General features: G+C 42.0%; 3 protein-coding genes across 4 annotated transcripts; all 3 read left to right on the forward strand.

The window, feature by feature from the left end:
* Window positions 1-444: 444 nt before the first annotated feature.
* eno3 (enolase 3, (beta, muscle)) lies at window positions 445-8159 on the forward strand. Its single transcript, XM_085342861.1, has 14 exons — window positions 445-527; window positions 3342-3431; window positions 3512-3607; window positions 3691-3749; window positions 3852-3921; window positions 4764-4897; window positions 5182-5298; window positions 5378-5483; window positions 5718-5915; window positions 6609-6685; window positions 6913-7037; window positions 7114-7222; window positions 7759-7817; window positions 7905-8159. The coding sequence occupies exons 2-14, from the start codon at window positions 3347-3349 to the stop codon at window positions 7972-7974; spliced, it is 1305 nt and encodes a 434-aa protein (XP_085198987.1). The 5' UTR covers window positions 445-527; window positions 3342-3346; the 3' UTR covers window positions 7975-8159.
* A 5546-nt stretch (window positions 8160-13705) lies between these two features.
* Window positions 13706-14648, forward strand: LOC146634907 (C-type natriuretic peptide 2-like). Of its 2 annotated transcripts, XM_085343597.1 has the most exons (3): window positions 13706-13804; window positions 14343-14469; window positions 14509-14648. In XM_085343597.1, the coding sequence occupies exons 1-3, from the start codon at window positions 13706-13708 to the stop codon at window positions 14646-14648; spliced, it is 366 nt and encodes a 121-aa protein (XP_085199723.1). The 2 variants fall into 2 exon arrangements, with proteins under 2 accessions (XP_085199723.1, XP_085199714.1); XM_085343588.1 differs by having other exon boundaries at window positions 14343-14648.
* A 3459-nt stretch (window positions 14649-18107) lies between these two features.
* LOC146634908 (stress-associated endoplasmic reticulum protein 1) lies at window positions 18108-26044 on the forward strand. The gene is made up of 3 exons (XM_085343642.1): window positions 18108-18311; window positions 20468-20543; window positions 24371-26044. The coding sequence occupies exons 1-3, from the start codon at window positions 18228-18230 to the stop codon at window positions 24409-24411; spliced, it is 201 nt and encodes a 66-aa protein (XP_085199768.1). The 5' UTR covers window positions 18108-18227; the 3' UTR covers window positions 24412-26044.

Genomic DNA, 26044 nt, shown 5'->3' on the forward strand with positions numbered 1-26044 from the left:
GCACTTAATGACTTTTGGGTTAAATAAAGATTATATCACACTGTTGGTCCAGTGCATCCATGTCTCCTGAAGTCTTTAAGCTCTTATTTCAGAGCAACTGACGGACAGAAACATTCATTGTACCCGAGTTTAAAGACTTCCTGGATTGTGTTACGCTGCTGGTGATTTTCCTTTTGACTCTTTGGGAAGCACTAGAAATGTGTGTGTTCAGGAAGTATTTACATATCTGAGCATGTTACGCTAGGACTGCAGTCCAAACTTACACAGCCTCAGATTAAGGCTCTTATAATTATGTTTGGAGACGGCAAACAGCAGTGAGGATCTGATGATTAACTACAGCCGGGAGGTTTTTCTGTTTGCCTCCGTCCTGTCACATGCACACACTCCCTCCTTCCTCCTCCTCCTCCTTCTGCTGCAGCTGCAGGGAGAGGCTATAAAAACCCTGCTGGGGGACAGACAGACACTTTCCACGTCAGTCGGACAGTCAGACAGACGGCCCCCTCTTCGTGCTCACTGCCTCTGAACAGGTAAGCTGGGACGGCAGACAGCTGAGGGCTCTGCTTGGAGCTCTTTTAAGTAACTTCCTGTTTGTGTCCGGCTCAGACTGCTTCTGGTTTGGTGGCATGCGTTTTAGACTTTTACTCTGAAAGCTCAGTTTGCAGAAGTTCTCCTGAGGTGCTAACTTAAATAAGTTCCTGTTCTGGAGACTTATTTTGTTCCTGTTTATGGCAGGAAGGGGAACAAAGTTTGAAAGGTTTGACTTTGAGTGGGCTGAAGGTCACAGAGCTGACAGACAGACGTGAGAGGCTCAAAGTCCGTGGACGGACGGACACCCTCCATGTGCTCACAGGGAGCTTTAAATGTGACTCTTTAGCATTTAAAAGTCCTCCTGAGCTCAGATCTGCACACATTTAAGCAGGTTATATAAACTCCAAGCAACACTTCCTGAATCTGACTTTTCACCTTAAAGGAAAAGGTTTTATTACATTTTGAAAAGACTTCTGTTCTGTTGACTTTCTACTTGCTGAGTGACTTTGATTCATCTGTAGTGTAACGCTCGGCTTTCTGTGTGATAACTTTTACACTTGGAGACATTTTATTGTGTTATTGGTTCATTTCTTGTTTGTTTAGCAGGCTGAAACAAAGTGTCCCTAAACCTGCCCCGCTGCTAGGCTGCTAAGGCTCATTCAGCCAATAAAAAATGTTTTTATTCGTCCCACGTGGTCTAGCAGCAGACTTCACTCAAAGCTAATGATCACAGGTGGTTTAAACGTGACCTGCTGGGTGTCTAAATGGCCACTCTGCACCTTAAAATGAGGCATAGCCTCCCCTCAGGGGTCTGGGAGACAGGGGTGTGGTTTAAGGGGGGCACTAATCCTTCAAAATGATGTTTCTGTATCAAAGCAGCCATGTGTGGACTAGTCTGTCCCCCTGAATGCATCATTGTAAATATAACTAATGTGAGCGGTCATGGACTTAAAGCTATTGTGCTAATTATCGATGTAAAGCCCCCTCCCCATCGTCCTTCAGTGGTCTGATGTTTGAGATATTACATACTGGTGACCCAGTCTGTATGTTAAAACTCATGCTTCTCCACGGCTGACCAACAGTGAGCAGGAGCAGCTCACAGACCCGTGGTGCCACATGCTTGATCTCATGTGAGCTGTTCTGTTACTCACTAGACTTGAATGTATTCACAGCTGACTCCAGAAAGCATGTTGGCCACTTGCTGGGCCTGCATGTAGTAAAAACCAATGAAGGTGCCTTTCTCATCTTATTTCTAACCATAAACCGATAAACATACTTATGCTTGAGTGACTTAAACTCCACTTACAAAACCATTAAATGGGTTTGTCCAAGCCTACTCACTCTTCTTCTGAGCAGGTCAAAACCTCTGAGTGACCCTGTCAGGTGTTAAACTGGGGTTTGTGAGGAGAGAGTCTATGAAGGAATAAGAAATCCTTAAAAAGATGGACTTTAATAGTATGATTGGCTTTGCATTGTGAGAGTCAGTTAAAGCCTCTTGTATGCTGTTAAGGCCAGAAGCTGCAGAGGTGAGTGTCTCGGGTTTCACGGCTGAAAGTCCTGATGAACAAAGCTACCTAAAAACTGTTTTTAGTGGTCAGCGTTATTGTGATGCCTTTTAAAGAAACATGTGAAGATGGTGTGCATTTAAGTGTCCTCAGTCAGCTTTAATTCGCTCAGTTTTCAGCACACACAGCATGAACAGGCCTCGTTCCATCTGCCTGAGACGTTTAACGGTAGCTCATGATAACAAAACGGGGTTTTAACAGATTTCCCCTAAAAGTTTAAAGACTTCAGTGACTCATCTGTTTGGACTTGACATAGGATCAAAACAACATCTAGGTGCTCAGATGTACCCAACCTGTGTACAGGAAAAACACTTTAATTCTTCGAAGGATCAGCGACTTCAGAATTTGGTTGGAGCTGCTGTGCCTCGTGTTTAACAGACTTTGTCAGACTGCCGCTGTTATAGTCAGTTTATTCATTCTGAAAGCAGATCTGAAAGAGGCTGGCTGACCCACACTCATCTGCAGCCAAGTTCAACTCTAAGCAGGTGTACAGTGTTTGTAAAAGCCATCAGGGGTTTGGAGTGTACTGTAAGAGCTCAGCTGTTCAAATGGCATCTGCCCAGACACACTCTTACATAACACGCAGCAGATGTGACGGACGCTCTGAACCTGCTCACACAGTTGGACCAGAACACTTTTACTACAGCAGCTTTTCTCAGTGTGCACAGAATCAGAAGAGCTTGCTGTATGAGACCTAGCAACCAGATAAAGCCCAGTCCTTCAGCTGTGAGGTGAAGTGGGTCATGCACGGTGGAGGCTAATATCAGCTCAGTCAGAAATGCCTCTTCAAATGTCACAAGCATTAATAAGAGTCTGTGTAACTCAAGAACAGCAGGGAGGAAGTCATGACCTCTGCAGAAAGGTCAGGGGAAAAGGTCAAAGGCTCCCACACGGCTGGTGTTGGTATAAATAACCCAGCCAGACTATGATACCCCCCTCGTGCCTGCAGAATGGTCTCTCCCATTCTTCTGTTGAGCCCTGTAGCTGTCAGTCAGGAGTGCAGGGCTGTGATTGGTTGTGTGGGTGGAGTCTGATAAGAAAGGTCATCATGGAGGCATCATGGCATTAAACAGGATTTCTGCAGCAGGTCTCTCACTCAATCTGACCTCTTCACGGGGATTTTTTTTTTTTTTTTTTTAGTAACATGTCAAATTTCAGATGAAACAAATGTTTGACCCAGTGCGGATGACACTTCTATAAAAGATTCTTTGTATTTGAACTAATCACCTGGTTCTCTTCCCCCTTCAGTCAGGATGTCTATCACCAAGATCCACGCTCGTGAGATTCTGGACTCCAGGGGAAACCCCACAGTGGAGGTGGACCTGTGGACAGCCAAAGGTGAGCAGCTGTCACTTTGACCATGACGCACTTCCTGTTTGCAGCGAGTTCAGTAACCTGACGGTCAAACTTCACCTCAGGTCTGTTCAGGGCTGCTGTTCCCAGCGGCGCTTCAACCGGAGTCCATGAGGCTCTGGAGCTTCGTGACGGAGACAAGAGCCGCTACCTGGGCAAAGGTGGGAGGAGTCAAGTGTGTGGGGCTGGGGATAGCATTAATGCTACTTTTAGCGTAGCTGCTAACACCTGTGTTTCCCTGCAGGTACCGTCAAGGCTGTGGAGCATGTCAACAAGGAGATTGCCCCCAAGCTGATTGAGAAGGTATCCGTTAAGTTGGATTGCTGATGTTAGCTTGATGCTAATACACTTTAACTACTGCAGGGATTCACTGCAGGCTAATGGTACTTCATCCCATCTGTACAGAAACTCAGCGTCGTCGAGCAGGAGAAGATCGACAAGTTCATGCTGGAGTTGGATGGCACTGAAAACAAATGTAAGACTTAGAAACTCGCCTCATAAAAGTAGTTGAATTTAAGATTTGTTTCTTCCATGTTTTTACATAAAAGGGTGGCGACGTAAAATGGCAAATTCTTTTAAAACCAGTCCAAACAATATTAGGTTATAAGAACTGGGTAAACAAAATATTTAACAGGAAATGAACTGCTGAAGTGAATTGTAGAAAAAGAGTGAAAACAAAGCTGGAAGCACTGCTTTCTTTGGCATTTATACAGGTATACTGGTGCACCCGTCTATATAGCCTGAAATAAATGTGCCATCTGACAGATTTCTTAATATTTCATTAAGATTTGTGATCCTCTGACATTGTAACTGATTCAGGTGAACACCTGGTATGGACTCTGAGGATCACCATTCATGTTAACTTGCTGGGCATGAGGAAATTAAGAAATTCCACTGCACTTAAAGTTGTGTCTGCCAAGTTTGTGTACTGAAGGATGGGACTTTAATAAATGACTGTAATAACTTCAACCTGAGTCCATGGACTCAACAATCTGTTTAACCTTTCTAGTGGCAGGTTAAAATCAGCTCTTCACTAGCAAGAAGAATATTTCAACCCACAATTATATTTGAGAAACCCTCAAATCGTGTAAAGGAAAGTCAATTGACATCCCTCGAGTCGTGGTTTAACACTCTTCATGCTTCATTCATGTACTGAATGTATTCAAATGTTATATTTATACTTAACTTTTGGGGAAACACAGATGAGTTCAAACAACTTGGAGGATTTCTTGACCCTCTTTACCTGGTAGTTTGGCCGTACTGTGCAACTGTATGCAGATTGTTTTGAAGCAAGGATGTCTGATTCTTTGTTTGCAGCCAAGTTTGGTGCCAATGCCATCCTGGGTGTGTCGCTGGCTGTCTGTAAAGCTGGAGCAGCAGAGAAAGGAGTTCCCCTCTACCGCCACATTGCTGACCTTGCTGGTCACAAAGATGTCATCCTACCTGTGCCTGTGAGTGGGAGGGGCTTGTGCTTAAGTGAAGTGGAAAACTGGCTTTAAAGACCCAAACTTCTTGACTCAACTTTACTTATATTTTTATTTAATTTTTTTATTTAGTTTGCTATTAACGTGCAAGCCTATGGGAAATTTGTAGTGAGCCTCTGGACAATTTTTATTGTGCACCAGATTTTTATTTTCAATTCAGTGGTTTCATTTAAGCTCCAGAGGTGTTTTGTAACTTATGTTTGGGTAGTTTGCATATGGATGGTATTTTTAGAATCTTTCTCTTTCTGCAGGCCTTTAATGTGATTAATGGTGGTAGCCATGCTGGAAACAAACTGGCCATGCAGGAGTTCATGATCCTGCCAGTTGGAGCCTCCAACTTCCATGAGGCCATGAGGATTGGAGCTGAGGTTAAACCCTGCCCTCTTGCAATGTTTCTGCTATGAACGGTAAAACCGATGTCTAACTGTTTAAATACTTTGTTTTCAGGTCTACCACAACCTGAAGAATGTCATCAAAGCTAAATATGGAAAAGATGCCACCAACGTGGGAGATGAGGGAGGCTTCGCTCCAAACATCCTGGAGAATAATGAGGGTGAGAGCTGCACGTGACCACGCAGTGACGTTATGTAGTTTATCTTGGGACTGATGTGACTGCTAATGCAATAGAATTTAAAGCAGACTTGTGTGTATTGCTGCTGCTTCAGTTAGTCAGACAGTTAAATTAACCAGTGGTTGAGCTGATTACTAGAAAACTAATAATACACATTTGGCACAACTCAAGGTTGAAGTTATTATGACTTCTAACAATGAGAGTTTGTGTTCACAGCTCTGGAGCTGTTGAAGAGTGCCATCGAGAAGGCCGGTTACCCTGACAAAATCATCATTGGCATGGACGTGGCCGCCTCAGAGTTCTTCCGCAATGGAAAGTACGACCTGGACTTCAAGTCCCCCGATGACCCCTCTAGACACATTTCTGGTGAAAAGCTGGGTGACCTCTACCGCAGCTTTATCAAGAACTACCCTGGTAAGATTGACTAGAGCTGCTGCTATGACCACTGAATGACTTCAGAACATACAGTGATGATCTGTTCGCATCCTGAATGTAGACAAGATGTGTTTAGCCATGACCTTTGAGAAACTGCAGTGAATTTGGACAACTAAACCAATGTTGCACTGATGTGTCAAATTGAGCTTGAGATTTGACTTTGATTTATGGTCTTCAAATGTCTTTCACAAACCTAGGAAACAAAACTAATTCTGTAGCTTTGAGTCTGTGGTTTAACCGAATGTCTTTGGAATGGAATATATTGGTCTCTTAAAGCATTTAAATTTCAAACAAGGCTGCCAAGTATGAAACTCAAATTCCTTTTTGAATACTTGGATCAGAAGTATTCAAAATGTTTACTTGGTTTAGTTCACTTGAGCTCTTGAGGGAGTGAAATAAGCCTTTTGAGTTCAGGAAGTGGTCAGGCTGCCTTCTTGTTCATTGCAGGAAAAATGCTCTAAAATCTCTCTAGAGAGGTTCTAAATTTCTTTTTTCCATTTAAAAATGTGTGATGTTCAACTGATAATTTGGAGAACCACAAAGATTTGTGCAGTGTGCACATTTCCAATTGAATTCATGTAACTGTTAAGCACCGTAGCATCATTGAGCCTGTTGGGTGTCTGTGGCATTTCTACTGTGGAAACTTTCTCCTCAGTGTCTCTCTTTCTCCAGTCCAGTCCATTGAGGACCCATTTGACCAGGATGACTGGGAGCAGTGGGCTAAATTCACTTCTTCTGTAGACATCCAGGTGAGGTGCACACAGGCATGCAGACATGTGACACAACCTCACTGTCATTCGATTTCTTCTTCTTTTTTTTCCTCTTTGCCACAATCATTGGCATCCCTAGACGTTTGTTAGCCTTGTGGAATCTCAAGTATACAAGCTGGTTCTTCCTGGAAGAACTCAAGGAAAACCTTCAGTAACGGGAATATAGTGTTACTATAGTAACACGTCGGTTTTTCTGCTCTAATCAGATCGTAGGCGACGACTTGACTGTCACCAACCCAAAGAGGATCCAGCAGGCAGTGGACAAGAAGGCCTGCAACTGTCTGCTGCTGAAAGTCAACCAGATTGGCTCTGTCACCGAGTCCATCCAGGCGTAAGACACCAATCAGTCGTTTTAGTCCACATTAACATTTTCTGCGTAAAGTTAATTAAATGTATCTGCCTGTCAGATGTAAGCTGGCTCAGAGCAGCGGCTGGGGTGTGATGGTTAGCCATCGCTCCGGAGAGACTGAAGACACCTTCATCGCTGACCTGGTGGTTGGACTTTGCACTGGACAGGTATTTAAACTTCATCAGACAGTCTCAGTGAGATTAATGTGTTCACAAAGAATAATTGAAGTTTTTGTTCATTAAAAACAAAAAATGCCCCTTAAAGTCATTTGAAAAAGCCAGACTGCTCACACATGGCTGGTCAATCTACTGCTTCATGTATTTGAGCTTGAATGAAAGATTTAAGATCATTTTGAAGCAAAATTGTAAGAAAATCACTTGAATCTTAACTGCTGGGTGTGTGCAAAATGCCTTGATAATCAAGGACTGATATGAACACTGATTATCTACAGAGGTCTGACTCAAAATGAAAATTAAAGTGCATCAGTACTTATAAGACCCAAAGTTTTGAGTCTTGTGGGAAAATCACTGGTCAGTTGCAGGCAGAAGAATAAATGTGACTTGTGCCTTTTTTAAATAAGTGGTTGCATAAAAGCAGGGAAACCACTATTGAACTGTCTGGTCCTATTTCTGATTAAATGTGCTGGGTAGGAAACTGGGTCACTACAACTCCAGTGCTGATCTCATTCTACTGTTTCTTTCAGATTAAAACCGGTGCCCCCTGCAGGTCAGAACGTCTGGCCAAATACAACCAGCTGATGAGGTAAGAACTTTAGGATTTTTGTCATTCTCAGGCTAGTAGACGTTTAAGAAAAACAAAGCACAGCTAATCATGACCTCTGACTTGCAGGATTGAGGAGGAGCTTGGAGGCAAGGCCAAGTTCGCTGGCAAAGACTTCCGCCACCCAAAGATCAACTAAAGCACCATGCTGCCTTCCTGTCGCTGTGGCAACTGACTGACACCTGATGACCCCAGAAGGCTCTTGCCCCTTTCCACTGGGGGTGAGGGGTTAGAGGTCATAGTGGGCTTGACTGTCTCTCTAGATGTAATTCCATTAATGATGTTTTCTATACAAAAGACAAACATTAAAGAGTGAAAAGGAAACATCTCCGAGTTTAATTCATTTAGGCTGCTTATAGTCTTTTTACATTCAAACTTCTTAAAGAGCTGAGCTCCTCAATGCATCATGCATGTACAGATCCTCACCAGCAATGGTGAACAAAACTCATTCAGAACAAGCTTCTGCTTGACGTGAACAACTAATCGCTTCCTAATAGGAAAGACTGATATTCTGAAGTTTTCCTTCAGCTTTCCACCTCAAAATCCTCAGGTGTGCTTCAAATGTGTTTCTGTAACTCCTACAAATCAAATGGAAGTTATCAAGCCAAACACCAACAAACAAAATAAACTTTTGGTTGGACAAAGGTTCTGGGTTCATGTCCCCTTGTTGGCTGGGTTCTTTAGTTTTCTCCCTCCCATTGACATTTCTATTTGGTTAATGTATATCAGCATTTTTAGCCACCCAACAATTATCTGAACTGCATCAGTAAAAAGGCAGCCTGGATAACACAGCAGTCAGTAATGGGTTTTATCAAAGCTGATTCCAGCCGTGAGGCGTTCTCATAGTGACCAACATGGACCAGACAGTCTCTGGGCTTGGCTAGGTGATCAGCATCTGTTTAATGAGATCTGACACAAATGGATCCAAAAGGCTGAAGAACTCGTTTAGGAATCAACATCTGTGAATCTACTTCCTGTCTGAGTGTTTTGGGTTTTTTTTTCCTCTGGTCTGTATGATCATTTTGACAATTTGAAGATGGGGCTATCATCCAACAAGGTCTTCAAAGACTACTTGGTGATGTCAAACTGACAAATGCTTTATAACTAGACAACTACAGTGGTTTAAAAATAAAACGAGTGTTATCAACATGAAGTACTTTATAAATAAAGTGTAATTTGACACCTCCTGCAAGCTCTGATCAACCCGAAAGGTTAAGTTGATAATGCTACAGAGTTTCTTCCTGACGACACGGGGACTGATGTAGGGCCATTCAAATATGTCACACATGAGCTGACCTCTTAGGTTTCATATCTACCTTTCGCGTTCAGCCTAAAACATGAGACTAAGCTTCCTGGTTAGAAATAGTGTAGTATATTATATCATGTCATTATCCGTGTCCAGTTATTTAGAAATAATATTCCTACATAATGTTTGTAATGAATTAAAGTTCTGTCTTGTTACACGTGATTTTTATTGTGCTACAAACTAAAAGAGGATTTGAAAAGAAAACGTTTCTCGGTCTTATCTATAAGATTAAGACAAACATTTAAAACCCTTGTTTGTCAAAATAGTTAGCCATATAAGCATCAGTGAATATCTTAGCTTGCGTGATCTCTACAGATAAGTTTTGAGTGTTTGATAAGGGGCTGGTTTTCATGCCATTAGGCTGCACATTCAGTGTTGTTATACCATGAAAGTACATAAGGATTGAGCAATGCATCTAAAGGGGAAGTGGATGAGCTGCAGAGCTGCAGGTTCCCTCTCAGCTTCCTGCAGCAGTCAGAAAAGATGCAAATGAGACGTGTGCGACGAGTGTAACAGGAGGCACGACTGTTTTACTACATCAGATAAACTCCTACGCTTCACAATGAAGAATAACCAACTGATTCAAAGCAGTTTGTATGCCAGTGTATGGATCCCTGTTTATTTATGAGCAGCTAAAGTGTGTTTTTCTTCCTAGTTGAACATTTAACATTAAAAATCTTTGAACTCTTTCAGTGCACTTGGCTCAGCTCTGCCCACAGCTACAAACAGCCTCTGCTTTGATCATGAAAGTTAAAAGGACATTATGCCAGTTCAGTGTCACTTATTCTCTAAGGGTAGTCTCCAGTGGTGGAAAGCAACTCGTTTCCTCCTTGAAATTTCTTTCTTTAAAGATGAGTTTTCTTTCCTGCAGCATTTGGTGCTTTCTAGGGTCTTCGGCCTTCATTAGAATACCTCTCTCCGTCTGCATTTCCTCTTCCTCCCCTTCCAAGCATCATTGTAGGGCCTATTTTGGCCCACGATTAGGTCTCTTAGGTCTGCTGATAGCTTCCGGTTATTCTGGAAGGTTTTTAAATAGGTTTTAGCAATAAATATCTTTAATATGAAAATAAGCTTTAAATAAAATCCTGTGGTGAGAAAGAGGTGAAACATTTATGTGTTCAGTCTTGTGAACGAAGGGCAGATTTCTCACACTCAACTGGAGTCCACTATTCATGTCCACACACACACGCTGGTGTGACGTCAATGCTGATTGGTGGAGGAGTTTAGGCTGAAGGCAGCCTGTTGCCTGGATATGAGCAGCAGCCGTGCCGAAGTTCACTCTGAAAACGATCAAAACTCATTTAGAAATAATTACTTGTTACTTTACAATCGCTGTGTAAGAACAGCAAAACTGCAGCTGTGTGTGTTACAGTGCAGTGTTGCAGCCCTACAGCACTGGTCGGGCTGAAATGCACCGAAAGTGACACAAAGGTAAATATTGTGTTATTGTATTAAGAACAAGCTGCTCTCTGACCTGTGATTGGCCTTCTTTGGAAGTAAAGGCGCTGTTGTTTCCTGCTTGTCATGCTGACACACACACACACACACACACATAATAACCCATCTTCCTCTCTAATGAGGTGATTGATGATCTGTTATTCCGCCCTTGTGTGCGTGTGTGTGTTATGCGTGGCTGATGACGTGTGAGGTTGAATGGGGGGCGGGATTTTGTCTGATGAGGACAAAGACAGCAGGGGGTCATTAAACACACACAGACACACACACCCATACATACACACCTATCCTTCGGAGCATGTGAACCTCTGTGGCCCCGCCCCGTTCCACAGGAAATAGTTGCAAACCACGACTCAGTCTCCACGGTGATGCTTTACGAGCTGACGGGACGACTGGGGTCAGGGGTCACAAGGAGACGGAGGGAAAGGCGAAGCTATCCTTTCTTTTGGGTGCGGTTACAATGGCGGCTCCCGAATATTCTAGGATTCAACTCAACATCTGGAACTTAATCTGGGACTCCAGGATTATCTTCATATTCCCCTGGAAGATTTTAAGTATCTCACTTAAAAGACCCAAGTCATTCCAGGAATCCCGGAAGCCCCTGAAAGACTGATTGAGTCATTCATTCTATCTGGAAGAATCCTGGAAGTGAAATCAAATTTTCCCTTAAGGACCCTGAGGACCGTGCAGGATCTATTTGATTCTCCCCATGCTCGATTCTCTATTTTCAACTGCTGGAGAATCTCGATGTACCTTAAAATGTTCCACAAGTTGCTGACTTGTGGAACATATTTTAGTCTGCATGAACATCTTTACTGACTTTTAGTTCTCAAGAAAGTCTAGAACTCCTTCTTTAAGGACAATCACATCCTTTGGCTTTCTCTCAAGAACATCTACAACACCTTCAGTAACTTACTAAACTTTTCCTGGAAACCTTGAACCAATAAACCATTTAACTCAATGAATTTTGTCAAGTATATGTGGAACTAGCCTACAAAGAATACCTAAACCTCCTGCAGGATCATTTCTCTTCTGAAAGCTCTTTAGAATCTCCTAGAAGTTCTTCAGAGTAAAGAAGGAAATTTCTCAGTACAACTCTTTGAGCTTAAATTGTTAGAAATAAATGTGTTTGGAAAAATAAAGTTCTGGTATGTCATTGTCCAGACTGACCTTTAATTATATAATTATAGTTATAAAAACTATTTGTTAATTCACAAAATAAATTATGTTTGACTCCCCTGAACTAGAAAGTTTTCTGTTTTGTTTTTTACCTTCAGAATCTTCAAGAGCCCTGAAACATTTCAAAGACTATACTTCTTTACTATACTTTTAGTACTTTAGTGACTAAATCAGATAAACTATTTCCAACTTACCCTACTGCAATCGCGTCTTTAACAACATTTGTTTCCAGAAACTCTGAAAGTGCTCCTGGAACTTCCTCAATGACAACAATAGACACTTGAAACTACAGTAGAAGGAGGCCCATTCTGTCTCCTGTCATGACTTTTACAACATGTTCAAATACCACTTGCACCTATTTGTGACTCCTGGAAACTTTTCAAGAACCCTGAACCATTTCCAGGACTGTATGAGCCTGTTCCTTTCCATTTATTGTGTTCTTAATTACTCATGGAAGAATTCGCCTTCTTCAAGAACATCTAGATGTTTGAGAGTAGTTTTGAGGGTTTGTCTCACCTGGAAAGTTTTCAAAGCCAAGACATTTTTAGCTCTATTACAGGTCACTAGATGACATCTGGAGGCCCACAACCCTTTCAGTCATTGAATGTTGTAAAGACACCTCAAACTGACCTAGGAAAGACCCTGGAGCTACAATGAGGACAATCTGAGACCCTCATGAAACTTGTGAACACTCCTATGGTCTTTGAAACACCACAAGGACTTCAAGATGCTTTTAAAACACCAAAGGAAACTATTTCAAACCAAAGAAGCCTCTTCAAGGATTCCTTGAACTTCCTCCAGAACTTCATGATTAAACTTTGTCGATTGAATATTTTTATCTATTTTGTTTTTTTGAGTGTTTTTTGTAACACATGCATCCATTGAGTCCACATTCATCTGTGTGTGCGTCGTTGTGAGTGTGTGAACCCGTTGTCTGGGGTGACAGCAGTAAGAATGTGTGACATCATAGCGCCGAGTCGTATAAAAGTGTCAGCCCGCCGCCGGCACACAGATACTGACTGGTCCTGAGATGAGACAGGACAGACACCAGTGATAGTTAAAAAAAGAAAAAAAAAAAGCTTATACGACTTGTTCTGAGACTGATAATCAATTACTGTGATTGGAGAAAAACAGTTGGATTGATCGGACGACCAGCAGAATCTTTTATTTGACTTTGATTTTTGTTGGAATATTTTTGAGAAACTGTTTGTCAGTAAGTTCTGCTTCTTTATTGTCCTAATCATCAAATTTACTAATACATAAACATCAGAAAATGACATTTAAACTTCAAAAATATTTCATCAAATTAAAGAAAATCTAAATTGAAATTTACTAAATAATCCAGTTTAATAACTCCCATAACCCAATGAAGATTTATTCATATCTAATAATAAAATAACAAAAATCAAAATTTATTTTAAGTCTAAATTTTCTAGCCTTCTTTTACTTAAAATGTTTTTTTAACTCTATTGTATTGAATTGAATTCAATAATAAAAATCTAAACACCTTCAGTTTGGTAGACTCTAATCTACATCTGTAATCTGAGACTGTAATAATCAATTTAAAAAAACTATTCATGACCACATTGTAAAAAAACAGAATTGTACAAACGTGAATAAAGCTACAAATTTGTTAAGATGCACAAATAAATTCAAATTTATGTTAAAAATATATTTTTGCTTCTTTTTTAATACCACAACAAAATTTGACCCAATCAGTTTTTATCTCCTGATCAGGTTATTTCACCACAATATTCACTTTTATCAAGTCACAGCAATCCTCTGACCGATAGATGGCGCTGTAGGCTTTAATAACCTTCAGTCAGAGCTACACGTAACTCAGCTATTTCATGTTCTTCTTAAAGCTTATAGGTTAAAAACAGTCACGGTGGTGTGTTTTTTTAACTAAATGTTTTTTGTACAAACAAAGATGGCTGCTGCTTCATCTCCTTTCATTTCCCTCATCTTCCTCCTCTTCCTCGCTGTTGCTGCGGAGTTAAAACCGTCACCTCAACGAGACAACAAACAGGTCAGTGGAGAACTTCCTTTTCATCATTACCTTCATTCTCTTTTTACACCCTTTATTTTAATCATTATCTTTGTCCTCATTATCTTCATTCATCGTCTTCATCGATAGTTTCTGCTCTTTTTATTGATTATGTCAGCTTTAATAAAGAGATACAATGAAACAGATCTCATAGTCAGAGATGATCTTAGATTAACAGCATGGTGTCATCAGCATAAGTGAGTCTGTGCAAGATTTTTCAGTGCTCCACCGATCAGTGACACATAATAGGAAGATAAATGTGACACTTAAAAAATGTCATCTGTTTGATGTTTTAAAGACTTGTTTTAAAGACTCAAATATGGGGCAAAGGTTAATGGACCCATCGTTACAAGAGTACTAACCAATATATAATATGGCTTACTCTAAGTTCTGTTATGTGGGACCAGTGTGTAATCTGAGTAATCTGATTAGTTGACTACTCTGTGTACTTGAGGTACAGTTATCAACATTCACTAGAAAAGGCAGTGAATCACACAGATGATTACTGACTGTATTTCAGGTTTTACACTCTCTGTTTGGCTCTCGTCTTTCAACTCTCATCTTGGCCACTCCCACTTTTGATGACATCACAGAGGGATCAGCTGGACAGCTCACCTCCACAACTCCTTCTGCAGTACTGCCTGTGAGCCACACCCTTGCAAAGCGAGTGAACAGCAGAACTGAAGCAGTCCCTCAGTTCTTTCTCAACTTCCTGCGGCAACAGACCAAGATGAGGAGGTGGAGCCGCAAGTCGATGATGGGAGGGAGAGGATGCTTTGGGATGAAGATGGACCGTATTGGGTCCATGAGTGGTCTGGGCTGTTAGACATATGTGTCACCATGGTAACTACACTACGACCTAAGCTCCGCCTGACGTTGCATGACCTCTGACCTCCAGAAGGATGAATTTTTCCACTGGGCAAAGACTTCATGTTGGATCTTTACTAATAAAGGACTAAAGGAAACGTACTAATGACCTCTGACGCCTGGCTCCAGTGCAGCCAGCAGGACTCTGTGTGTGTGAAAGACGAACATGTTTTAAACATGTAGATATATTTGTGTGTGTAAGAACATTAGGCATTTAGCTCACAGCAGGAAATGATCCGCTTCACACGCCTTTTCATTACAGGAAGTACTCTGTGTTGCTCCAGTGAGGGGCGGAGTCTGGATAATGTGTGCAGGACATGGCAGGTTAAAGACAGATGAATGTCCAATCTGATAGTGTTGCACATTTTTGCGCTTTTACATGTGTCTCTGTCGGGTGATGTACTGGAAAGCTGATCACAGTGGGGCATGTGTGAAAGCAGCTTAATAGACGACCATGTGTTAAACATGCAGGTATGTGTGTGTTTGTGTGGACGGACTGCAGGCAACAATAAACTACAGAGAAAACCTCACTGGGCTTATGTTGCTTTGATTCAACAGGTAAATAACATCACACAGATATTTATTACAACATTAATATTAATGAAAGTTTCAGTTTTTACTGTGTGAACTTCCTGTTTATGGTGACACTGAACGGACATTATGGTGCTTCCAACAAGGAAGAAGAATCCTAAATAGGAATGCATATTATGGCTCTGTAACAGCAGGAATGTATTTATCTGTTGTTTAACCAGGAAAACATTTTGAGGTTAAAGACTTGAGAAATACCAAGGGCTCAGGGAAGAGCTTGAGAAGAACAACATCGGAGATCTCTGTCCAGAAGAGCGCGGTCCTAGGAACAGCTAAGATACTGCGCAGGACCGCTCTACCTTTCTGAGAACCAAAAGAAAACCTACTTTTTAAGAACTCGCTAACTCAAGAGTGACATCGCTCCCAAGTTTTGACATATGAGTTTCAAAATATCTCTTCAAGCATGTTATGAAGATGCATTAATGTTATGAGATGACCAAAATAATAGTCAATGCTAGGTTTTTAAAATAAAAGCCTAATTTCAACTGTTTTCACCTTACTGTAATTACTTACTCCACTGAGATGATGTCAGGCTGTTATGAAGTAAACAGTAATGTGTAAGGTGACTGTTTAGCAAGTCTGAAGCCTGAGCTTTTGGCTCACTGGGATTATTTTTACAGGTTTATCCCATTGTATGAAATTTAGCAAAGTGAGTTATTTATAGATGCAGTTTAACAGAAAAGACAGAATCACAGCAAATGAGCAAGAAAACGGGAGAGACTTTTATTAGCCTTGCCACAAGGGTTACTTCTTATTGCCTGTGATCTGGTTTTGAAAACTTATAGCAGACTATAAGATGCTCTGTGATGTTTAAGGTAATGAAAGTTATTCTTTTACCCTGTGTTCATTTCATCTGTTTCTTTAGGAAATGGTTTATTACCTTGTCTCCACGTGAGACTCCTTTAGTTTGTGTTATTAGTGCGCCCTCATGTGGCAGATGCCAGTGAGTGCAGTTACCTAAGTTTGCGCACAGCATGCTTCACTAAAACCAAGCTAGAACAAGGAAGAACTGTTTTTAAAAACACGTGTCTGAGTATTCGTCAAATTAATTTATCATAAACATGTTTGTGATAAATAAACAGGTCAGCTGTTTGTTTTACTGACCTTCACATAAATATTACTCTTTAGGGTTACAAATTATTTCTATATAAAAAAAAATCATATTATTTAAATGATTTGACCGTAATGTTTTTTAATACATAATATAGTCCTACAGTCATAAATTAGTCCTCGTCAACACAGTCAAATGTAGCAGGTTGGTGCTGCACTTTCACATCGGAAACATTTTGTTTGTTTGTCTGTTTGTTTGGTTTTTTACATATGACTATCAAATATACGATAAACCTGATAACTATTAAACTAAAGATTATGAAACATATAATGAAAGCAACAGTTCACTGGAGTTGTGTCACTGTTGTTGGAGTGTTATTTTGAAACAGACAGTGAACACATCACTTGACTTCCTTTTACATATTTCCTAAAGCTTTCTTATGATAAGTCCACTGCCACTTTTCATTTATCAGTTTTTCTCTTTTATCTCATAATTTGAAGCTTCTAGTTGAAGTCAGTGATATGACCAGCTCTATTAAAAGTTGATCATGAAGTTCTTTTGGATAGATATTAATATCTTGTGCAAATACCAAGTTTTCTTAATTATAATTCTTTTTGGTCAGGATTTTCTGAACAGAGTGCCATTTACATCAGTGGATGGTTCATGGTGTTGGTGGTGTATGGAACACATCATAAAATGTGTGACGCGTTAATAATTTTACCGGTTAAAGGTTAAAATACAAAAATGATCATATCATTACATTGTTAGAGAAAATGTCATTCATTCACACTGAAAAAGACTGGAAATAATAAAAGATAATCTTTTTCTTCTTATTATTATTATTATTAAGGTGGTCTAAGTTGAAACTTGAGAAGAAGAAATACATTTTTAGACAGGTTACCTAAAACTTGAATTTAATCACCACTCATTTCAAAGTGATTTCCTTCTTCTTCTTCTTCTTCTTCTTCTTTTGGATCCTCCTTTTAGGAGTTGCCACAGTGCATCTTATCTGCTCGGCAGTTCCATTTTTAACATCCTATGCACATGTCCACACCATCTCGGCCTTGCTTCTATAACTTTGTCTCCAAACTGCTCTTCCTAATTTCTTATCCTCTCCATCCCGATCACTCCCAATGACGTTCTTAACACATTCAGCTCGGCCTTCTGTCTGTTCATCAGTGCCACCGTCTTCAAACCAAACATCACAGCACGTCTCACTAACATCTTATAAACCTTCTGTTTCACTCTTGCTGCTTCTGTAACAAATCACCCTTGACACTCGTTTCCATCCTCCCCAGCCTGCCTGCACTTTCTTCTTCACCTCTCTTGTACACTGTCAGTTGGATGGTTGACCCCAGGAACCTCATCTACGTCACTCCTTTTACTCCTCGCACGTTCATTTTATCCACTTGCCTCATCCTCACACATGTTATCTGCCTTATTTCCTCTTCTCTCTCCTCCTCCTGCTCCCTTCTCTCCCAACAGATCAAAACATCATCTGCAAACATTCATAAGACTTCCTCATGTTGAACCAGTTTCAGTAATTGTTTAATAATATTACATTTATTTTGAATATTTCTACGTTTTTTAAGAATATATAATTATTTTTGTATTTCTGGTGAAATTTCTGACATCCACAGGTTGTTCCCGCCTCTCGGGGGCAGCATGCAGACATTTGGCTGTTCCCTGTCACGTGACGAGGTCAGTAGTTCCGGGGTCAGGGCTCGCTCAGCTAACATCAAGCAAACCGTTGACGGTAACACGGAAACAGAACGAGCTGACTGTCCTCTCCTCCGGGACGTTCTCCTCCGCTACCAGCGAGCCTCCTGCCTCTGGATCCCGGCTGTTCCCGCCTCTTCCTCCGTCCTCCTGGTCCGCACCGGTCAATAAGCCTGAAGCATGTCGGCAGTGCAGCGGATGAAAGTGGCAAACGAGCGACACAGCAAGACGATCACACAGCGGGGACACGTCCAGAAAACGTCGGTAGGGAAACCAGGGCTAACGGCTGACCCGTTAACTTAGAGCCCGTGGGCTGTGGCCGGCGTGTGGTCTGTAGATGTGATGTTCGTGTAGAAGTGAGCATTTAAATACGTTTATTTGATTTATTTAGAGTCGAATCCAGGAAACAGCTAGCTCGCTAAGTTAGCCACGGAGCTCTGTTACCATCACAGTCGCCATCATGCTGCATGTAATTGTTGTTAAAAACCAGTGAAATGGTGGGATAGTAACAGAGGTCCCGCTGCTGGCGCACTGTGAGTGGCTGTTTAGTGTGTCATCTTAAAGAGAGCCAGAGTCCTTCAGGAAAGCTGGAGTTTTAGCGCGCCGCTCGATTGTAATTTATAGAAATACGATTTTATTCTAATATATTAAAGTTTTATTTTGTGGTGTTCAATCGGCACAAACATATAAAGCTGTCGGCTGTTTGTGAGCTTTTGGGGGGCTTTAATCGTCCATCCCCTCTGTGTGATGAGGTGTAAACAGATGGAGTGGGCGGAGGCGTGCAGCTCAGTGCGCACATTTAAAACAGAATTTGTGTCAAAGAAGGTGATGTTAGGGAATCACACGCAGGCCGAATTTAACAAAGGGCTTCGGACCGTTTAAATGAAGATCAGATGCTCGATTCTGTCCGTGCAGACAGAGAGCAGCGTTAAATGAGCTGTTTTCTAAATGGAGTCTGGTGCAGAGTGGCTGGTTTGGCAGGTGTAACAACATTGAGCGCACACAAAGCTGTGTGTGTGTGAGCAGTTATGAGTGTGACACACACAGAGTCAGCCTAACATTTTTTACTGTGAAGCGATTCTCAAGGAACTCGAAGCCACAGATGTGATTTAGTAAACATCTGTAAACACCCAGCTTTGTACTTTTGAAGCTTAAATTCAGAGACATTTAGCTTGCGTGCCATCAGCAGGCACGCTAGCTCAGGATATTTACAGTGTGTGGTGGGCAACTGTGACAAAACCACAGTTTGCCTTGATTCAGTTGGTGGTGTCACACCGTACAACAGAACTACTTGTGTTTTCTGTTTGATGAACAAAGAAGTATTTGATGTTTGAATACCTGTAAAACCCCTCATAAAATATGGTTTAAATATACATTTATTACAGTTCTAGTGATATTTGCACTGCTTTGGCACAACGAATATTTCATTGAAGCAGCACCACGTGAATCAACCAATGCTGAGGCTATACTGGCATCTTTACATGGTCCCTGCTGCTCAGTCACATCGAGCTAACTTTAGCTTATGTTACAGCAGCCAAAATGTATGTAAACAGTGTGCGTTACTAGGCAACTACGTGTGCCATTAATGTCCAGCGCTGCGTTCATTATTATATTAACGTGACGTCTTCAGCGGTTTGAGGTATAAGTGGCCTTCCCGTTGTACCACATATTGCAAATGGTAACATGACGGGTTTTATTTTAACAGGGTTACATAATTTAAACATTTTTAAAGTTCTAGTGTTTAAAATAAATCAAAGGTCAGAGCTTGGAGCTCTGAGGCATGAATGGATCTCATCAGTCAGGGTTTGGCCCTGTAATGATGACCTCCAGACGTTAAGGTGAACACAGTAAACACTGACTGTCCACAGAAATCTTTTCATTTGCTAGCAGAAGTCTTTGAAACGGGACGATTACAGCAGGGATGTTAGCTGAAATATTCAGCGGCTGTCGCACGTTCTGTTTGCCCGTCCTGTCTACAGTTCGGTTTCTCAGGTTGTCTTTGGTTTGTTGGAGACTTTCGGTTTTCTCTTAGCGTTGACCTGCCAACACTCCCATCTCACCTGTCACAAAATGTCATTTTTTTCAGCTCGTCTGTCCTTGCAGTAGACAAACCAGTTAGAACTGTCTCACCTCGTGTTTCTCTACTTTACTCACCCTGCTGCATAAACGAGGCTTCATGAAGCACAAGCTTAAATCTCAGGATTAAGCAAGTGAAATGTGTGAAACAAAGTCGCATATAATGTAAACGGTGTAAAGGTATCATAAGAGAAGTGTTGTGAAAACACCAAAGACGCCTGTTTTCACCACGAGGTGTTATCATTACCATCAGAATAAAAAGAACCAAGTTCTATGTAGAAGTAAAACTCAAAAGGCTTCCACGGGACGCTTTTGACGGTGCGTGGTTTCTCTGTGTTTTCCAGCGGCCAGTAAACGATGAGAAGTCTCCGGTGGGCCCGTGGCTGCTCGCTCTGTTCGTCTTTGTGGTTTGTGGATCAGGTGAGTTTCTCCCCTGCAGGTGATACAGATGTTGATACAGCTGCTGATGCAGACGGGCTCTGCTTCCCGCTCAGCTGATCCTATCTCTGTGGCGTTTCTGCAGAACTCTATCAGCTCTCGAAACTCTGAGTCACATTTTTCCCCAGAAGTTTTGTCTTCAGCCTGCAGGATACGGAGTCAGAAGGTCTTCCTGTGACAGATTGCACTTTTATCGCTGCCAGTCAGGACTTGCCATCTCTAATTAGCGTTTGGTAACACATGTCAAAAAACAGTCGCTTTAAATAGATGGGAGTTGGCTCTCCTGCTTTTCTCAGCCTGTTTTTTAATTGTAGGTCACAATAGAATCTCTGTTTGTGCCGTGGCTTTGAGACATAGAGCCGGTTTGGGTTTCCCGTGATGTTCCTGCTCATTAAGCAGATTAATGTTGCTTCTGCCAGCAGCAGAAGACTTGACTGTTTCATACTAAAAGAAGTATTAGAGTTACTGGAATAAGGACAGGAAGTTGATGCTGGCGGTGCTGGACATTGTGAAAGTTTCACATTTGCGACTAAAAATACATGTGCAGATTGCTACATTTATTTTGGAGCATGTGTGTGAATAAAAAGTATTACAAGGCTCAACACTCTTCGTTAACATGACAATAAACCTGGAGAGAGAGAAACATGTTTGCTTTACTTTTTGGATTAACTGCGATCGTTACTATTACTGCAATCACAATCAAAGCCTCTGAAGATAAAAAGCTATTAAGAGTCCTCTATTAAAGCACTGATCATCAAATTCAATGGGGTGTCTCTAGTTGTAATACCTCAGTAGATAGGCAGGCACATCCATCCTTATCCATAGGTAAGTATATGAATACATGCCTATGGATAAGATAAACAGGACAGTTGGTAAAGTAGATTAAGTCATATATCAGTAGGTAGGTATATGGATCATTACACAGGTAGTTAAGTAGGTAGGTAAATGGGTGGGTGGGTATAATGAGATGAGAGAGATGATGAGATAGCCTTTATTTGTCAGTTGCAGGTCTTTTGCCCACAACCGAGATGACAGACCTTGCCGGCCGTACATACAATACAAACATCACATTGGGGAGACAGGTCAGGCCAGGTAGCGAGGAAAAAAAACATTGAAATGTGCAACACAAAAGGATAATACAGGAATGCACAGGTATCAACACACCATAACACAATAAACACAGACAGCAACATGGGAAAGAGTCCCAGTGTGTACATCTGATCTGGGACCGCTGAAATCTTTCGACTGCGCCTCCAGCTGACCCGATGTCCACATCATGGGGGAGGTAAGCGTTGGAGGTGGCGTTGGATCCGGGGTAGGGAGGGTGATAGGTCAGTGAGTGCTTATCAGTATCAGTATATGTATGTGTGTGCGTGTCCAGAGTTCAGCTGAGACAGTGTCCTTCGCCCTGCCAGGCTAAGTAAACAGTCTACCAGCCAACCCAGGTGGCCTTGTAGGGAATGGGAAGGAACAGACTCAACACAGTCGTTATCAGGGAGTTGTTGTTCGGCTCCAGCCTTGAGCTGGCGCCGAAGGGGTAGCTGGGTTATGATGGTAATTGAGAATTTCAAGCTGTTTTTTAACACTCCGACACTGGTCTCTCAGTCTCCCGTTAATAGCTGCGAGCTTCTCCGTGATGTTATTAGCCGTCGATTCTGTGGTCTTGTCACTCTTTTTGCTCACATAGCAGATTCTGAGACCTCACGACCGCAGCCAACTGATCCGAGGTGTAATCCAGCTCCGCCCAGAGATGTTGTTCTGAGTTGATTCTTTCCTGATGTAATCCAACATACATGCGCTCAGAGGTGTTATTCTGAGCATTCACTGCAGTCGTAAGCGCCTCCAAGCTCTTAACCATGCTGCCTTCAGTGAGCCCTTTCTGAGAAGTCGCACCTGTCGTTCCAATCCCAGCGGGCAGCCTTGTGGGGGTTTGAACAGCCGGTTCCGCTTTCTTAATTCTCCGATAAGCCAGGGCCAAGCCAGCTCCGATCAGCAAGAACCCTGTTATCATGGTTCCGAATAGGTAGATATCTTCAGCGTCCTCGATCGACAGTCCCGCCAGGCACACGATCCTCTGCCACCCGTCCATCGTGTATCCGGCAGGGAAAGTCCCTCCAGGGCACTCGGGCTCTCCCGAGCCCAGACTTCTCGTTAAAGGGTGTCAATAGCATTCAGAGACCAGTTGATCAAATCCATAATTCTCTTTTAGGTTTTAGACACAGACTGTGAGAGAGTGTTCCAGGGAAAGTAATACAAAAAAGATACGAGACTAGACAAGGACATAAGAACTAGCAGGGAAGATAAGGGAGAGGAGAAAAGTGCGTCCGCCTCCTCCAAGAGCCAAAGTAGAAGTGGCAGGTAGGTGCATAGATAGAGAGGCTTTAGGTACAGAGACACCTATGGGTGTCTATGTAGGTAGATTTTAGGCAGGTAGAGGGTATGATGGTAGTTGGATATGGGTTGGTATATAGGTAGATAAGTAGGTGGGAACATAGTTTGGTAGATGGATGCAGCAGGTTTGTCAGTAGGTGGATCTGCACATATCTTGGAAGGTAACCGTGTAGGTAGATGGAGACATAGAGGAGCATGTTTCCCACTGAGCTGTGGCCGTTGTTCTTCTAACGTAACTCTTTACGTGTTCATAATCTTAGGTTGTAAGCTTGTGGTTTGAAACCATAATGTTTCATTTTTTCACTTTATCTAGGATTCAAGCAGCTCTTTGCTCATATGTTGGGTTTTATAAAGTTCAGTGGGCGACCGTTCAAGTCTACATGCTGGTCAGTAGCAGCTGGGCTCTTTTACAACAATGTGCTTTGGCATCGTGTTGCTGAAAAAAGCTGAATCTTTGGTGGCTGCGTTAGTTGAACAGTAACAACTTTCTTACAGATGTTTGTGGATTCCATCATATGTGGTTCATAACGTCATTGAGGTTTCATGACTTGATGGATTTGGCTGCACAGTGTGAATGTTGGTGTCAGCGCTGCATTAGAAACCGACCTGATCCTGCGTGTGCTCAGGAACATCCACACCTGAAGAAACACTGACGGTGAAATAAGCACAGGTTTCCACCTTAAATGAGCTCTGAGCCCGGGCTCATTTAAGGTGGAAACCTGTGCTTATTTCACTGACAGGTTTCTAAACCACACTGTGTCCCTGCGTCTTTGCTTCATAGTTAGTCCTCACAGACTCGAGGAGCTTATGAAACACAAACTGTGCTTTTATGTACATTTACAGAAACGTTGCTATAAACACGTCCGTCATGACTGCGTGCGCTCGGAGTCTTTGGACGGTTAGTGTTCTTGTTTAAGACTCCACTGCGAGCTGGTGAGGAGGCTCGCTGTTGAGGAACACGTGTGAAACCACACGAGCAGCTGCAGAGTGATAACGCAGAGACTTCTGCATTTGCAGCCAACAACAGAGCACATCACCTCGCCATCATTTCAAGCGCGTTCACACGTCACATGATTCATGCGATCTTATCTCCGCTGCACACGGTTGTTTGGTACCTCCGTTTCATAACATTTATCTTCTTTAAAATACAGTAGCTAGTGTTACGTGACAAACACAGGCGGCTGGCAGGCCTCCAGCCCTCGGAGTAAAACTCAGGAAGCGATCGTGGCTCGTTGCTTTGCGTCGTTTGTGGTTGTTTTTTGAACGTTTGTGCCACAATTTCCAGGTTTGATTCACTGAGCAATAATACAGTTTAAGAGTGTTTAAGAAAACAGGTGTCAGCGTCTCTCTGTGTCTACGGATGAGCTAGTTTTGTGTCATGTGACCTGCTGCTAATGCCTCCTTTGTGTTTGTTGCAGCCATCTTCCAGATCATCCAGAGCATCAGGCAGGGCATGTGATGATCTTTGACCCCAGAGATGCTGAGCCCGATGGAGGGAGGGAGGGGCACATCGCCTTCAAAACACACCCCCAACACACTCTCTCACACACACACTTGTACCTGTGGAGTCTGGACTCTTCCCTCTCTCTCTGCAGCACATCGCCTGTTTGTTTACTCCCGTCTCTGTCGATGAAGCTGATCCATCACATATTGATAATTGGTTCCTGTCAGATGAAGTCTTAAATCCTCTTCCTGTCGGTCGTCCAGCTGCTGTCTCTCGTCTCTGCTGCTTTTCTCAGTCCCCGGTTTAAAGGGACAAAGCGCTGTTCTTCCTGCTGTCGGCTCATTAATCATAAATCCTGCGAACGCGCCTCCTTTCTCAGACCGTCGCTCAGTCTTTAGGACCCTCGTGAGTCTGAGCTCATTTACTCAGAAAGACTCAGCCATCATACTGTGAATCATTGTAATAACAGGACAAAGTTAAGGTTCAGACAGATGTTTACATGCAGCACGCCTCAGATTTTAAACTTTTGTACATTGAAGCCTGAGAAGAGCAGCCCAGCCTGGAAGACTTTTAATGTGAAAAAAAAGAATGTCTTCCAAATTAAAAGTCTAACACACCTGTTCTAGTTTCAGTTCATATTGAGTGTATTTGTTGTGAATTTTGTATTTTTGTCAATAATAGTTCAGTGATTTATGTGATTTCGAGTGCTGTTGCTAACCGCTGTTTAATGACTGCTTATTACTTAGTGTTTCAAATGTGAAACAAACAAAAAGAACAAATCTATTTATTTCTGAGGAGCCGTTTAATTCATTCCGCTGATTATTCAGTCACATATCATAAGTGTTAATATTAGAAACGGTTTAAAGACAAACGTTTACTTTAAAGAAGCAATTTTAGCTTTTCTGCTGGAGCTCTTTAGTTTCAACCACAGCTGTTACTCTAATCTCTCCTCTGGTAACTGTCACTTACATTTAGTGCGTCTTCTTCACAATAAACCCTGCTTGAGCTGTGATTGGTTATATTTGTGATGAATTAATGAAATAGTTAAGTTACAGATAAAATGTTTATTTTGAACTCAGGGTTGAAATCTGCAGATTGCGTCTATCAGCAGCACGTCTCTCATCCAAAACACTTTTTTGTGAGTGTGTGTGAAACAGGAAATATATGAATCACATGAAGAAGTCAGAGCTTCATCTTCTGTGAGCGCTAGTTACAAATGTCTCACGGGGCCTCGTAAATTCTTCTTTTAGCTCTCAGATTTTCAGAGGTCCAAAGTCATTTAAAGTAAATGAATCTGGGCTTTAATGACGTGCAGATGAAGCGACGAACAGACTGTCAGCGGGGTGAAAAGACGTTGAATTAAAGCACACAGGAAGTGATTGTGAATGCAGGTTCATGCTGGATCATCGTGTGAAGTTTACAGGATTCAGACTGGAAATGTGATTTCTCTTTAAGGCTCTAAAAACAGCGCTTTGCTCCTTTAAATCCCTTCCCCTCCACACACTTTCAGTTCTTCTGCTGTAAATGAAGTAAAACAAGCTGATGAAACGAGCTCCGTCATTACAAACGTCCTGCTGACGTTTCCATGTGAAGCAGTCGGAGACGTTCCTTCAGCTGGATGACACGCTCCGCTTTGATACTAAATAAA

Source organism: Diplotaxodon limnothrissa, linkage group LG3 (genome assembly GCF_057381915.1).
Source record: "Diplotaxodon limnothrissa isolate DT_005_m linkage group LG3, D_limnothrissa_male_GT1.1, whole genome shotgun sequence".
In the NCBI taxonomy this organism is placed as follows: Eukaryota; Metazoa; Chordata; class Actinopteri; order Cichliformes; family Cichlidae; genus Diplotaxodon; species Diplotaxodon limnothrissa.